This window comes from Procambarus clarkii, chromosome 31, assembly GCF_040958095.1.
Source record: "Procambarus clarkii isolate CNS0578487 chromosome 31, FALCON_Pclarkii_2.0, whole genome shotgun sequence".
Taxonomy (NCBI): Eukaryota; Metazoa; Arthropoda; class Malacostraca; order Decapoda; family Cambaridae; genus Procambarus; species Procambarus clarkii.
This window is the reverse complement of record NC_091180.1, coordinates 23,212,644-23,229,157: the sequence shown is the minus strand read 5'-3', so window position 1 is coordinate 23,229,157 and position 16,514 is coordinate 23,212,644. Positions and strand designations below refer to the sequence as shown.

The 16,514-nt window shown below is 39.4% G+C and overlaps 2 protein-coding genes across 7 annotated transcripts in view; one reads left to right on the top strand and one right to left on the bottom strand.

The window, feature by feature from the left end:
• LOC123758738 (glutamate receptor ionotropic, kainate 2) overlaps window positions 1-16,514 on the bottom strand; it is a 61,697-nt gene that overhangs the window by 41,357 nt on the left and 3,826 nt on the right. The gene's annotated exons all lie outside the window — the stretch shown is intronic.
• On the top strand, window positions 2,093-16,222 carry LOC123758736 (Myosin light chain alkali). 4 transcript variants are annotated; one of them, XR_006772929.2, is made up of 7 exons: window positions 2,093-2,219; window positions 2,938-2,968; window positions 9,279-9,587; window positions 10,628-10,714; window positions 12,205-12,255; window positions 13,042-13,088; window positions 15,389-16,222. XR_006772929.2 is itself a non-coding variant. In XM_045743362.2 (6 exons), the coding sequence occupies exons 1-5, from the start codon at window positions 2,217-2,219 to the stop codon at window positions 13,074-13,076; spliced, it is 465 nt and encodes a 154-aa protein (XP_045599318.1). In that variant the 5' UTR covers window positions 2,093-2,216; the 3' UTR covers window positions 13,077-13,088; window positions 15,389-16,222. The 4 variants fall into 4 exon arrangements, 3 of the variants coding, with proteins under 3 accessions (XP_045599318.1, XP_045599320.1, XP_045599321.1); XM_045743362.2 differs by lacking the exon at window positions 12,205-12,255; XM_045743364.2 differs by lacking the exon at window positions 13,042-13,088.

Genomic DNA, 16,514 nt, shown 5'->3' with positions numbered 1-16,514 from the left:
CGAGGAAGAAACATATGGGCAGAATTTCTTTCACACAAAGCAGTAAATAGTTTACCTAGCAGTAAATTGGTACCTGGGAGTTAGACAGCTGCGTCCTGGGAATGTTTGTGTGTGTGAGAGAGAAATATATGTAGTAGATATGATAGAAAAAATAGGTTAGTACAGCACGCAACCGACGGTTAGAAAGGCGGGGCCCAAGAGCTCTGAAATGGAAAATACAGACAAATTAAGCTACTCACATTCCAGAAAATTTCACCATACTTTAATTCTAGCCAATTAACAGCAGTGTATTCACGCTCAAGAGGCTATCAGCCAAATTCTAAGACGACAGAGCACCTTGAGCGAAGAGATGTGTACATGCTCCACTCTTCTCAGACTCTGAAACAAACTAAAGTACAATGAAATAATTAGATATTTGGGTCTCGTAATACAGTTGGCTTAGTTTTCGACTCACAGTTAAGGCTCCCGAGTTCGATTCCCGGGTGGGACAGAAATGGTGGGTCATGTTCCCTTTCACGTAATGCCTTTATTCACCTAGCAGGAAGTAGGTACCTGAGAGTCAGGCAAGTGTTGCGGAGTTGCATCTTGGGTTGGGTCGGTAGTTCGATCTTGGGTGGAAGAAGCCTCAATTCAAGCCTAAAATCTACACACACACAAGCTTCCTTTCCCATTGCCATATGCAGTACAGAAGATTGAATATTGTGGGTGTACCAAAAACACCAGATCTACCGTACGCTACAAAGTAAGGTTTGTTAAGCTCTTCATGATAACTCAGTGTTTCCACATGTCGTCGTCACGGTGGTAAGCATCATCATCATCATTATCACCAATCTTATGAGATATTTCACCTTACACTACTTTAATTCATACTCTAATATATATATATTTATAGAGAAATCGGAAAATTAAAAATTTACTAGCAAACTACATCTAGCGGGATTTTTTTGCTGCCGTTTTTGTTCAATCAAAACATAATATCGAGGTCCAGTTACTGACAGTGATAGTTAATTAAATCTAACAACTTGTTTTTAAATTTAAAAAAAAATCGATTCCCATACCCCATTATTTTGCTTCCATACCCCTAAGGGTATGGAAGCAAAATAATACCCCTTAGGGTATGGAACCCCTGCTTCCATACTCCTAAGGGTCTGGAAGCAGAAGTTCCATACCCTTAAGTACATAGAATTTAAGTACTTAAGTACATAGCAGGGGGTTACGAACCCCTGCTCTAGTGCTATTTGTCACATTCAAGATCTACAAGACACTAGATTTAGCCAGACAATCACAAGATCTATCGGACATACCAATTTTCTAGACACAGTCTAGATCTATTCACGTTACATAAATTAGTCATTATAGTTCTACTAAGTATAATCTTCCACCTATTAAAAACACACTACATATACCAGACTCAAACACTCTAGAATCTAGCTCTAGAATTAAATAAATCCTAGGACGAAATTAGACGGAACGCATTATATTTAATCTAAAAACTCAGACAAGACGCTAGAAAACGATCCAAGAGTTGGGTGAGAATACTAAATTACTCCTGACGAAGGAGCAGAAGGTGCAGACGACACAGCTAGTAGAGTCAAGATGAAAGTATTCAACCCCGTCACTAGACCCGATAATATCTCATTTAGACCCATCTTGGGCATTCGAGAGTCAGATGTGTCTTTTGGAGAGGCTTCGTTCGTCTCAAGAATGCCTCCGAGGACTATCTGGGGTACTGAGCTGGCCCACGTGGCGGCGTTGAAGGCAGCGAGGGTGGCGTTGGGGTGGCTCTGCTGCCATCCATCCCCCCTCCCCGACGTGGGCCACGCTGCCCGGTAGCTGGCGGCGGCTGGGGAGTAGGCCGGCCTCCACGCCGGAGGCCCCCTGCCTGCCGCGGCCTAAGGGGAGATTTTTTCCCCCATCAGATGGCGGCGTGGACGACGGGTGGACACTGTGGGGGCCGTGGCCGCTCTCGCCCCGAGGACCTCAAGGCTCAAGTTTCCTTTTGGAGATTGGGCGCGCCCGTTTAGGCCGGCCCTCCGCCGCCCTCCGCCAGGATTAGACAATGTAACCCGGACGGGCATTCCGGCCAAAAATACCACCTTTGGCAACGACCGCAGCGCCATCTACAAAGTATAAAATTAACCCGCAGCGCTGAAGCAGTAGTCACTTCAGGTCTGCCTTTTGCCCCGTTAACGTGGTGTGCTAGAGGCTAAGTCAAGATGGTAAGTGTTCTTCAACTCTTGGATACCCACGACTTCAGTGAAGCAAAACAAATATATATATACATATAATAGTGAAAAGCTCATATAGTCAGTGCCGTGTGAACTATATAGTGACTAAGTTACTGTGCGGTGAGCACCATACCAAGCCCTACACCAGAATCTACAGTGACAGTGTTGGATGTAGCCTCGTGCAGCCAGCCCCACCCCCTCACACGGAGGCGGCCACGCCTGTGTTAGTTTAGGTCACAGTGAAGATTGTTTTCCTGTCATCAATACGGAGAAAACGGCCTTACAGACGTGTACACGTCTTGCTTCTCACCGAGCACAGAGAGAAAATGTGTTTCTTATTGCCAGTAGAATATCATCAGTTACATAATGATATGAAAACAGTTGATCAGAAGCTATAGGCCTAATGCCATTGTCGGCAAAAAGTCAGGCCTCCCCATACAACCCCACATACATAATTTACAGTGCTTATTTTATGCTGTAACTTCTGTTTATTTTGATGTGTAATACTTAGTGCTAATATTTATTTTTTTCATTCTAGGAATACTAATCCTTATATATTCAGTCATGCAACCATAATCTTGTTTCCTTCAAAATTCCGAAGTAGTTAATTTAGTTTAGTTCACTTGCATGTTTATTTTTTTAAATTTAATAATGTTTTCTTGATTGCTGTAATTTACTTATGTGTTTTTTTCCTTTTCTCGTCCCCCAGGCCGCGGATCTCAGTGCTCGTGATGTAGAGAGTAAGTAAGATTGACAACATTCCTTCAGCATTCCTCTGGATAGGTTCCAGCGACCTCATGGTACTTGTACCAGAACAGCGAATGAAATTACATACCGATTGTTACTTCCTGGACGTAACTCACAATACTAGGCTTGCACGAAGAGCTTCACAATTGGAAATTCAGTCAGAAATCGTTCTTTTGCAAAGTTCATAAACTGACAGTATTAGTCTTTGCGGCGCATGAGAACATGAGTGATCGCAGCATTCACAGCGCAACCAACAACGTATCCCAACTTATTCTTCGTCTGCGGTGATTATTTGATAGGCCACAACAAGAGGATCAAATATGGGGAAGCATGGCGGTGGACGGTAGCCTATCGCCGGCGAGTACTAAAAATACCTCCCGAGAATGGGGTGAGGCAAGTTGGCCAACCATGCCACCACTGCCGGCCCACTTCACTTGGCGTGTATTATTATCGTCACGTAAAATTCTCCAGCCATTCTCAGAAATATTTTCGACTTTAAGCAACTTGAAGCTCATGAATCTAGCTTTTGAAGTTCATTTGTTAATGAACAGTAATACTTTAGGAAGCGTTTATGGCTATTGTCAAGGGTTAATGAAAACGAAACTGATACTTGGACATGTTTTTGACAACATGTGTTGATATAGCCTGATTCGGCAACTTAGATGGGCCATTGGTCAACCAGCCCGTCCTCTCGAGCGTTCACAACGTCACTAAAATGATGTACTATATTGGCCTAACCTTACCTAACCGAGGACCCACGACTTGAAAACGGGACATAATGTCAATTTTGCGAGTCGCTATGATTGTTAGTAAAAAAAAGTCGCCTTGGGGGATTTATACATCAAAATGTGATGTACTGTTCGAGAGTATGGGTTGGATTTTATTGTTTATGGAAAGAAACTGGAAGCTGATTTTGTTGGCAGCGTTCGTCACAAATCTCCACACGTGAAGAGTTGTGACCCCAATGAACTTTAGGCTTGAGCTTCCTAAACCTCGTTGACTGATGCTTAACTTTGTGCCTCCTTCCTTAAATCGTGACTAATAATTTCAGTGACAAAATGCACAGCGGTTTTACATCGGTGCCGAAAACTTGTTTAGTTGTTCTTAATACTGTGCACCCATCCTGTAAGCGGTGGGGGAAAGGTTATAGAGGCACATGTGACATCAGGAACTGTGTTCCAATATTCACTTAACTAAGAAAGTTACAGCATTGATGAACTAATTACACAGCAAATATAGTCACGCGACCGGAAATCGGTTCAGTTCTCGTCAACTTTTTTTATTCCTTGAATTTCGGTCAGATATTTTTTAACTTACACTTATGGATATTGTTTCAAAATCACTAAAACATGTAAGAAAAGCCTCGAATTGAAGAACAAATGGGTGTATCATAGGTAAGTCCACGACACAAGCAGCCTTAATGGCAGCCATGATTCAAAATAGTTTCAGGAAGAACTTGTGAACAATGAGATTGAAGTTTGAACAAAGTAACAAATAACTGAACCTCTTACAAGAATATAAGTAGCTAAACTCGCATCTCAAGCAAAATAATAATAATAATAGTGATAAGAAAATCAATTCGAGCAATGAGGTGATTTGAACCAGCGATCAGAGTATTCCTTCACTGCTCCAGTTGATTTTTTTCATTAATATACATCACGTTAATGTGAGTTATTTCTGAATAATAATAATAATAATAATAATAATAATAATAATAATAATAATAATAATAATAATAATAATAAAATCCAAAAAATAAGACGGAGATGCAGCCAAAGCTCTGCTTCCTAAGGAATATTCAGCCTTAATAGGGACTAATTACAGTGAATGGAATAAAATAGAGCCAAATAATTAAGTTTGAAAATAACAATGTGTATACGCTGGAAGTTCAGGACTAATATCGATTCTGGTTGGTCAGTGATTTCACCAGATATTATTTTGTTTTCCGAATCTGTACGCAGTAACAACAAAACCATCTCGATATTATTAGAGCTTGTGTGCGTTAGTCCAATATTTCCAGTCATCCGAGTACCTTGTGAAATATCCAATTATCCATAAATATGAAGTCGCTAAAGTATGTCCAATTATCCAAGTATATATGCGAACGCCAAATATGTTTAGTTCTTATCTCTTCTCCCCCCTCTCTCTCTCTCTCTCCTCTCTCTCTCTCTCTCTCTCTCTCTCTCTCTCTCTCTCTCTCTCTCTCTCTCTCTCTCTCTCTCTCTCTCTCTCTCTCTCTCTCTCTCTCTCTCTCTCTCTTTCTGTTTCTCTCTCTCTCTCTCTCTCTCTCTCTCTCTCTCTCTCTCTCTCTCTCTCTCTCTCTCTCTCTCTCTCTCTCTCTCTCTCTCTCTCTCTTTCTGTTTCTCTCTCTCTCTCTCTCTCTCTCTCTCTCTCTCTCTCTCTCTCTCTCTCTCTCTCTCTCTCTCTCTCTCTCTCTCTCTCTCTCTTTCTGTTTCTCTCTCTCTCTCTCTCTCTCTCTCTCTCTCTCTCTCTCTCTCTCTTCTTCTCTTCTCTCTCTCCTCTCTCTCTCTCTCTCTCTCTCTCTCTCTCTCTCTCTCTCTCTCTCTCTCTCTCTCTCTCTCTCTCTCTCTCTTTCTCTTTCTCTTCTCTCTCTCTCTCTCTCTCTCTCTCTCTCTCTCTCTCTCTCTCTCTCTCTCTCTCTCTCTCTCTCTCTCTCTCTCTCTCTCTCTCTCTCTCTCTCTCCTGCCCTCCACCCTTTCTTTCAAATGGTCAGTTGACTTGTTTTCATGCATATTTAAACGTTGAGAGAATACGTTCCACCTGCGATATCAGCCTAGGAATAAATGATCGCCGATGGAGTGATTTGCTTGCGTTGTGGTTGCCACCTTCTGGTTGTTCAGAGTTGGGCCAGGTGGCTCACCTTGAGAACATTGGCTGTATCCATAATAGTAAGGCCGGCAACATCTCTGAAGTTGAAGGCTCTGATGTACTGACCAATCTAACCAGAATGGGTCAAGACTAGAGAGGGGTCATTTTGCGCGGTTCTCTACCTTATAGAAGAGAAAATGAGTTTCGTTTAAGGGTTTGGAGTTCGTGCTGCCAAAAAAGGTGCGGGATGTGCCTTAGAGCTGTAAGCTTGGGTGCTTGCCTGCTAAATTGAGTAAATGGTTCCTCATGGTCATTGAGAATCAAGTTTCATCTCCAAGATGTCAACTTTGCACTCAGCACTAAATTTTTCCACTCATCCATATGCCTGTACAAGGGGCAGTGTCATGCAGTCTAGTTATAATCGTCGCCTGCATTTTATCGGTGGCAAATATAACTGCCATCGCCTACCCTAGGTACGAATTGTTGCAAGGTGTGAATAATGAGCATTGTAGCAGTCGGTATTTCCATTCTTGTACATGCAAAGACTAGTGTTCTCGTCAGCATAAGCTAGAGCTTCAGAGATGAGTAGATCGTTGAAGTAGATATTAAACACTAAGGGGCCAAGCATACTACCTTGCAGTACACTGTAACCAATTGAGTGGCTTTCAAATTCTACTTCATTATAGTCTACTCCAAGAGTCCGTTCTTATAAATACTAGAACAGAACTAGAGATACAAAGTGCTTAAAGCTTAGTCAGCAGTCCCTGGTGCAATGAAAAGTAAAAAATAGTCGCTTTTAGGCTTCATACGAAGATTTTTGCGTCATCTCATTGAGTTCAAGACTAAAGTCATTGACACGTATTGCTATTGATTAATTAACAATAAGTGATGCTTTATAAAATATTAATTGTTTGTAATCTATTTTATCATAATGATCTGTATTGCTATATATTTTATTTGGAGTCACAACCTAAACTGTAGGATTTAAACCGCCATATATGTAGGATTAAAGAGTGATTTATAAAAACCATTTTGAATAAGTTTAGTTCCTGAATACATCCTGCCTTGTTCGTAATTATTATCTTTTTAGAGGACTGAATAAGAAATAGCTTATGGGGGTGAATCATTAAGTGGGAAAAGAGGCTGTATCCATTCTGTTCTATTCTGTACTTACGGATTCACAATGGCTTTCAGATAAGTTGATTCCTATTATGTGCTCTTTTTTTAGAGCTAACATTCGAAGTTTACGTTAAGCAATCGTTATCATTAAGTTTGATTGCCTTAACAATGCTTATAGTATCCCTAAAAAGACTTCACCTATCATAGATCGCATGATATATTATCTAACAAGCGTATATGTGATATTCATATATGTTAATCGTACATCTGAGTACAAGGAACAAATTTCTTGTGGCTTTGTGTGTCAAAATCATGTCTCAAATTCTTAAATAAGGAAACATCTAATTGCACTAGTGGTTTTGGGCAATCAAGTCGCCTTGTTGGGCCTCCGCCACCGAAGTGTTGTGGCCAAAGCCAGCTATATTAAGCACAAAGGTGTACTCTACTTCTCGGTGTACAGTATACACACCGAAAGTTTACTTTAGTCCTGGACTGTGTTCAAGACTAAAATATAGTTGCTAGTTGATCAGTAAGCTGTTGTGGTGGCCTTAATAAACCTCGTGTGACTGTCAGACCTTAAGCCCAAACCCAAACCAGTTAAATGAAAATACTATATCACGTTCCTTGAAGATTTATAGTATCTGATTAAACACTCACTAATCCGAATACCAGGTTGTAGGAGAGAAACCGGGGAGGGGGGTGGGTAAAGGGGTGTGGTTACTGTGGTGTTCTGGGGGCTAGCTCTGCCAGCGACCACCATATTTGGCTTGGTAGGCTACTATTTCTGGAGACACCTGATAGCACTTGGAGCTGCCAAGAGGGCACGGGGCTGGGGGAAAGGGAGAGGTTGGGAAGATGGAGGCCAAGCATGCTAGGCTTTGTTCACACTTTGTGGGCCCTCTTGTTTAGCCTCATTGAATCTTTGTTTTTAGTTAAACAAAATTTAGGTGGTATCTCTAGTAATTGTTAAGATTACTGTTTGAGCATCTTACGCGTCGATAATTGGGATTAGGATAGTTATCCCTTAAAAGGAATGTCTGTATGTAGCGTATAATGAGCACAGTTTTGGTGTTTCCTATTTTAATAATAAAATAATAATTTTAAAAGGTCGGAGGCCCTAAAAATTTTAATTAACATTATTTACACGGTTGTAAGAGAGCAGTTGATTTTTATCTCACAAAAGAAAGAAACTTAGATCTATCGATTAGATTATTGTACTTTTCAGTACAGGGTAATTATTTAACTACTTGATAGAAAATGAAGTGACAGTACAATGGATGACAGTTTCGCAATGTAAGCTTTGAAACACATACCATCCTTTTTCATTCTTGAAAATAAAATGGCACCGGTCGTTGTTGATCTAACCACAGTAGATTCTAAACATGGTAACACCATTTGCTGGTCTGATTGCTGTTTTTATTATATATATATATGTATATATATATATATATATATATATATATATATATATATATATATATATATATATATATATATATATATAATCAAAATTAAGGGATTTATACGTCAAAATGCGATGGACTATTCGAGATACTCCGTGCGGAAATCTCTATGGACGAATTGCTATATTGAAAGTAATATTATATATTCATTAACGTGAACAAAATTTATTTACTATTAGTATAATTTTTATATATGAGTAAATGACTTAATTTATGGACCATGAGAGCACTGTTTTCCTATGGTTGGCACCTGACCAACATTGAATGATACAGATATATCAGCCAGAGTTCTTACATTTTTGTACAGCCACTAGTACGCATGGCGTTTCGAGCAAATCCTTAATCCTATGTTCCCCGGAATTCGACCCCGCCAAATCATTTAACAACCAGGTGCCCATTTTACTGTTGGGTAAACACAGGCTACAATCTGTGTATCACAGATGCACGGGGAACCGTGTATCTATGATACAGTCAGATATCATGATGATCAACCAGATATCATGATACTCATATATCAAGGACTGTATACATATATACAGTCCCACATCAGTTGTTTTCCATTCTTCTAGAGATATATTTTGATTCCATCTGGACGATCTGTTGGTCTCTCAAGATTTTGGGCCTGAAGAAATTGAGGCTCCCTTTTTGTTGTGTACTAGGCTGCGACGAGTCTCCTCTTGATGGCATTAACGTCTTTGTGTTTTGCATGCCAATCCTTGGAGCTTTTGTAATGCAGGCCGTAAAAGCCATATTGATTGGCTTCTACCTTGTTTTCTGAATCAAAGTTCATAAAAATATTTACAGTAGATTTAACTCAAGTGTCTCTTGAGCTTCAAGCGACCAAACTCTTCCTGGTATAAGTAATATCCGCCTCTTCACTTCCTCTCCACAGGGGTGAAATTCGCCTTCTCTATCTATGACTTCGAAGGCAACGGCACCATGGATGCCTTCTACATTGGCGATTGCCTTCGCGCCCTGAACCTCAACCCCACCTTAGCTATCATTGAGAAGGTCGGAGGCAAGGAGAAGAGGAAGGAGAAGATTATTAAGCTCGAGGAATTCATACCCATCTTCGCTCAGGTTAAGAAGGACAAGGACGCCGGCTCCTACGAGGACTTCATGGAAGTGCTGAAGCTCTACGACAAATCTGAGAATGGCACTATGATGTACGCCGAGCTTGAACACATCCTCCTGTCCCTTGGTAAGTCCATCTTTCTCTTCTGCGTAACAATTCGCAAAAATTGCTAACTCGTCACTTTACTCATGATGGTGTGAGTAAAATGACAAATAATAACCGAAGGAACTTAAAACAATTGATTTCATTTTTAGTTACAGTAATTCTTATGTGACTGGTGCAGCTTAGGATTTGTGGAAAATATGCGAACAAACAGTTTTACTCAAGGAATTTAACGCGTTTGCTGATGATTATGGAATTTAAGGCCTCCTTTGTACTCTAGTTGGTACCTAGAATACCCTAACAGGTATCCGAGGCATCCTGGTATATATCTGGCCATTCCAAGTAGCCAATTGTCTCCTAAAATTGAACTCAATAATCTTGCAATTATTTGGTTCCTCTTGAAAGGCGCCTGGTTATATCAAATTTATCCTACCTTAGCAGATGTTCTCTAATTGCTAGAAAATACACTACCTTATGGTCCTAGCAGATGTCCTCTAAATGTTAGAAGATACAATACCGTGTGGTCCTAGCAGATGTTTCTAATTGTTAGAAAAAACACTACCTTGTGGTCCTAGCAGATTCCCTCTTAAATGTTAAAAGACACAATGGAGTCCTAGTAGGTGGTTTGTGGGTCTAACATATTTAATGCGGCCCTAACAGAGTTGATATGGTACTAGAAGATAGGATGTAATCGTAGCAGATACCGTGTGACCCAAGCAGGCACATCCTGGTACAATCAGATTGAAATCATAACAGATACCTTGTGGACCTTAGTCCTAGCAACGAATGCCCTGCGGCCCATGATCCTACCAATGTCCCGTAATCGTATATCCTAGCAGATGACCTCTGATTCTAGAAGCTGTCCTGTTTGCTCTTGAAGATGCACAGTGTTCCTAGAAAATTCCTTGGGGTCCTAAGTGAATTTTTTCGGTCCTAGCAGATTTTATTATCTGCAGTCCTTTCCGGCATTAAGGACCACAGCTCTCACAAGTAACCTGTCCCAGAATCCCTCCTCCTCGTTCCGGGTAGTTATCGGCTTCGCTAATTATCTTCCGATGTTTCAGGTGAGCGCCTCGAAAAGTCCGAATTGGAGCCAGTGCTGAAGGAGTGCTGCAACGAAGAGGATGAAGACGGCTTCATTCCCTACGAGCGTAAGTGTCCGCCTATTTTCTGAGTTTTTTAATCGGATCCGGAATTTAAGAATCCGGAACTCCTCCCTCGCCCCCTTATGTTAAGGCGTCAAACGGTTTTGACCCCTTGCATCAATGGCCCCCTACCGATCGTGTCCCTTCCTCAAAGCAACTTGTTTTCCTCACACAGAAACTTTGGATTCATATCACATTATTCTTGAAGTTTCTTTCTATTTCTGATTACCAAGTCTTTCCTCCCCCCTCCCAGAACATCACATAACCTTTTAAACTGGATATGGTGATATAATAGTTATTACTGAATAAAACCATTATTTTTCAGCATGTTCTATCATTTCTATAAAACCGAGGTGCCGGTGTACTTTGCAATATACAGTAAAGGCGGTTTATCTTTTCATCTAAACGGATTATCTCCCTCAACTATTCACCCCGTCTCCTCCACGGCATCTTGCAATCTTAGATATTACGTCAGAATTTGACTGTTTCAGCCCTCCCCCTTTCTTCAACCCATATAGTAAAAAAATCACATAAAAACTCCCTTTGGCAATGCTAAGTAAAAGTTTATGAAGCAATTGTTTTTAACTTTCAACCCTCCATCTCTTCCCCCCAAACCCCAAAATTTATCGAGCTAACTATTGTATCATGAAAAAAATATAATACCAAATTAGGTTATCAAATGTACAATTCGAAAACCATGCCGCCTGTCTCCTGCTTCCCATCATGCCGGGAGACTTGTATTTTGTTAATGTTCTCTACATGTGACAGGTTGATATAGCCATATCAGTGTATGGCTACATATGGATGATATTCTGTCTATGGGCAAATTAATGTTCATATGTGAATCTTAATTTATCAAGCTACACAGCTTAAATTACTTTTACTAATTTTTCATATTTTCTACTAAGAAAATATATAACCGCTACCTAAATTTGTTGTATAATAATTTAAATATCATTTTCATTCTCTTAAGATAAAACGAAAAAAATGTAAAAAAAAAAAATCTTAATGAAGCCTAAAGCCTCTAAATACAAAACATTAGTATTCATTTGACTAGCTGCAGCGGACAGCTTTTAGCTAACTTAAGCCAAATTAATATCTATCTGTTCACGCTTTGCTCAAAAACTCCTACCTGCACCATATAGATAGTTATGCTTCACTGAGCTATTTAATTATGACTCAAAAATTGGCCATATTTGATTGTGTTCAGATTAAAATGCTTTGCTGCCAAACAAAAGCTAGGCTTCATGATAGTAATTTTCTTAAATATACTAAAGTTGAATTGCTGCCAATTTAACTTACAACTCTTAGGTTTATGTAGGCCTATTCATGTTGCTAAGTTAGCCCAAACAAATTCAACCCGCTCTGTTTTAAGTTTGCCACCTCTCCCTGCATTGCCTACTTCCATTTCCAAACCCGGCCAAACAACTAGTCCCCTTGGTTTTTCTTGAGTGTGTAAACCCTAGTTAATTCCACTGGATGAATTTCTCTTACAGCTTTCCTTACGAAACTCTGCAAAGACATCAAGTAAAACTCCAGAAATATGCGTAAGTAGCCGAAAGGCCAGCCAGAAAAAGGAACTATTGTGAGTGCGTTCTCGTATCTCCCTCCTCTGCCCCTCTACCCTAGCCTGCGTTCTTGTAGGAAACCTGTTTTTGGACCCTTGAAATCTGTTTTTGGACCCTTAGTAGACTACGGTGATTAATATTATTAAAAGTATGGCTAATCTTCGACTCTGAAAACCGAGGATAATCTGTATTTATGATCCCTACTTAGTCCCTTCCCTATTGACTATGAAGGTAAACTATATATATTTTTTTACGAAGGACAATTGTAGATTTGTTCTTCTTCTATAGAGGTTGTTTTTTATATAAATATGTTTGATTTTCTAATATAACGTTTGAGGCTTCCTACAGTAGATGTAATATGCCATATCCCTCCCTGTTGAATGTAGTAGATCTACCATCCCCATCCCTGTGTGAGAAGAGTGGAGGCACGTGACACCACGTGTTCACGGGTACTGATTACGTGGCACCACGTGTTCACGGGTCCATGTCAGTTTTTTTTCGTGTTTTCTATACAAAAAATAGTACATCGTCCTCCACAGTCCGAAAACGACGCCTACTGATCCATTTTTGACCATTCCCAATTTTTGTGATGGGGTTTTCAGGTTATTTTTATATTTATTTTTGTAACAGTAGATATTTACGGCACTTGATTCTTTGCAAAAGAGTCGAGGTTTATATGTATTTCCATTTTTATATCACATCCTTTGAATGTAATTTTCAGGCATTTAATACATTTTGATTACAATTAACTAATTATTTTTTCAGCTTTCCTTAAGAGAATTTTGGCCTTCAAAATCTAGAGGACACTTCTAGTAAGTTTTGACACAAAAGCGAGAAAACCTTTTGATGTGTCTTAAGTAGAGAGTTTTGACTCTGCGTTAACCAATGGTAGCCCGCCAATTTTCGCTCATAACAAACATTTTTGTTTCATAGTACTTTTTTTCCGTTCGTATTCGTCCAATAATTTACGGTATCTTATGTTTACAGTGAATATATATTCAGTCTTCACATATCAGTAATACTTGTTTTGTTCATTTCTCGTGGTTATAGTTTTATTTTCCTTTTTATATGTTTTCTTTCTTCAAGACACAATAATTCTTGACGGGTTTATTTATTTCTTCTGTGTTGTACGCGGTAAACATCGCAGTTCACTCTTCTTTTGTCTTCAGTTTTATTCGCTTTAACTTTTAACTTACTTAGTGTTCTAACTTCTTTAGATTGATATACTTAGCATTATATCCATGTATCAGGGACCCCTGCTTTTATTTGTTAACGCAATAAAAATTAGATTTTTAGTGATAATTTCTAGACGAATCAGTTAGTAAGACGATCTGGTTCTAAACATAGGATTACTAGCAGTAGAAAAAGCATGCTTTAGTGTTTTGTAGAAACGTTGAAATTAGTTATATAAATATGTACAATTTTGAGTAATGAAATTTCAAAAAAAGTGTGAATTTTTTTTTTATTTTTGTGAAATTTTGAAATAATAGTCTGATTATTGGAGTTATATATAGACCACCAAACTTCAGCAGAATGGAAGCAAAGCAAGTATGGGATGAACTATCTAGAGCATCTAGGTCAAACAGTTTTTGTGTCATGGATGACTAATTTTAGTGGAATGAACTGGATTAACAATACAAGGAATACCAACGCAGAAGATTTAGTAGAATTAGTTGATTGTTTCCTTAAGCAACATATTAGAGAGCCACCCGGAAAATAATACTTTAGACTGTAGTGTTAACTAACAGAGACACAAATAAATAACATAGAGGGAGTGAGTTAAGGAAGAATGATCACTCGTAAAACAGATTTAGCATTGACCGGAATAGATGTGTAAGAGAGAATTCTGTTTAAGGTGCCAGATTTCCGAAAAGCGGATTTTAGTGTACTGGGAATTTTCTTGGGAAGGGTAGAGTTTTGAAAGACCTAAATATGGGAGGTGGGTCGGTCTTGTAATGTTTGCCAGGGTGCTCACAGAATGCAAAGAAGAGCTTCGTGAGCCCCTTGTCTTGCGTGTTCAATAACTCATTAAGAGTCGGGCTGTGTACCGGTGTTTTGGAGGGTTGTTAATGTGGTACCAATTTTAAAGAAAGGAGTTAGATCACCTGCGTTGAACTATCGGATAATTAGCTTAATGTCTAGGTGAGAAAATTGCTTGAATCGATAATTTCAAAAGCCATTCGTCTTGGAAAACATTGATTAATAAATGATTCACAACATAGTTTTACTAACGGCCGTTTATGTTTGACAAATTTGCTTTAATTCTATTCCAGCATAATATTTGAGGCAGTTGATAGAGAAAAGGATTTTGACGTTGTGTATCCTGACTTTAGCAAAGCTTTTGATACGGTGCCACACGAAATACTGATTAGAAAGACAGAGGCTCACGGTAATGGGGGTGCTATATTAAGCTGGATAAGGCCATGGTTATATCAAAAGAATCAGTTAGTATAAATGGAGTTATGAGTGTGAACCGTTGTAATTGAAGTGCCTGAAGACTCTGTTCTGCCACCTCTATTGTTAACCATATATATAAATTATTTAGATTCAGGATTAAGTAGCAACTTATGAAAAATTGTAGACGGTACGAAAATGGAACAGGAAATGAACTGAATATCACTTGAAGATGGTCTAGGCAGGCTTTTGAAATGATCGAAAGATTTGCAGATGCAGTTTAATGCTGACAAATGTAAGGTTCTGAGGCTAGATAATGATTATAGAGTTGGAAAATATCAGCTGGATGGAACTGAAATTGCGAACTATGAGCGCGAAAAAGATCTGGGTGCCATGATTAGTAGGAATTCAAAGCCAACAAAAAGGGTTGTTTATTTGTGGAATAGATTCCTGGGCAACTTAGTAGATGTTGGATTACTTGATTATTTCAAGCATAGGTTATATGAATGAGTTTTGGTGGGACCAAATTTTTTTATATAAAGAAGAGCTGCCACATATGGGCTAATAGGCCTTCTGCAGTTACCTTAATTCTTGTTCTTAAGATTTTGCTTTGATAGTTTAAAGCCTGCATGATAATTTTATAAAATAAATTTTTAGTTGTGCAGTAGTGAAGGCATATCTATATTAAACTCTAATGCTTGTGTTCGTCCTCCCACAGCTTTCCTTAAGAAGATGACTCAACTACTCTAAATACGTCCGCCATCTTCTTTTGTGACGTCATCACAGAGTGCGCATGCGTGCAACACCACCGCCATTCGGAGTGTCAGTGCGCAGTGTACAATCATTCTGTGGGCTCGACCAAACCACAGACATTTATTAGCTAAATTATACACATACACCAAAAGTATATAAAGATTACCAAGATGAAAGTGAATATAAGTGGAAAAAATTGTTATATTTGACAATGTGAGCCACCCGTCACATGCTCATCACTTCCTGTCCGTATGTGTCTTGTGTCCGTGTAGCGGTGAAGGTCCCATGGATCTGTGGAACGTCTCCTTTTTCTGTCTCATCCACGCGGGGTGAAGGAGGGGTCAAGGCAGGCGCGACCCGTGTTGACTTGTAGACCTGAAGTGACCACTGAATTGATCCGCACATAGTTGACCACCCGACATCACCTAGAGGTGGGAGACTATAGACGCCATTATCAAGACTCCCTCCCCGCAATAGCCAGCCGGCCCAGCCGACCATCGCCGCCATCTTGCGGGCCCCGCGCGCGCGCGGGAGGGACAAGAAAACTCAAAAAAAGAAACATCCAAGACTCCATCATCACGGTCGCGCCCTGCCTGCGCCCTAATGCCCCAAGAGTGCCTCTGAACGCGCCCAGCGAGGTGACCAGGGGGAGTGTCTCAGTCAGTCAGTCAGTAAACAAGGCCAACATCAGTCAGTCGTCAGTCAGTCAGTCCGCTCGCAAAAAGCCATCGTTACCAACTGCTGTCTGTAGACACATTGGTTAAGTTCTATATCGTCTCAATAAAACAAAACCACATCATGGTGACTTTTTTTTATTCCCAATGCAAATGAAGCAAATGTTGAAATGCTTAGAAGAAAAAATAAGTTGAATTATAAAAGATTTTAATAAAATAACCATTTGTATTTTGTCCTTTTATTATCTCAAAGGAAAAGGTATATGTATATGTATATATATGTATGTATGTATGTATATATATATATATATATATATATATATATATATATATATATATATATATATATATATATATATATATATAGCTTGAAATTGTGCACCTTTGTATTATATTCCCTGATACCAGCTAGAAAAC

Excerpts from the sequence above, each read along its gene's own strand:
- LOC123758736 (XM_045743362.2), top strand. Across the intron at positions 2,969-9,278 it reads CAGTGCTCGTGATGTAGAGA|GGGTGAAATTCGCCTTCTCT; the intron begins GTAAGTAAGATT and ends TCCTCTCCACAG. Across the intron at positions 9,588-10,627 it reads ACACATCCTCCTGTCCCTTG|GTGAGCGCCTCGAAAAGTCC; the intron begins GTAAGTCCATCT and ends CCGATGTTTCAG.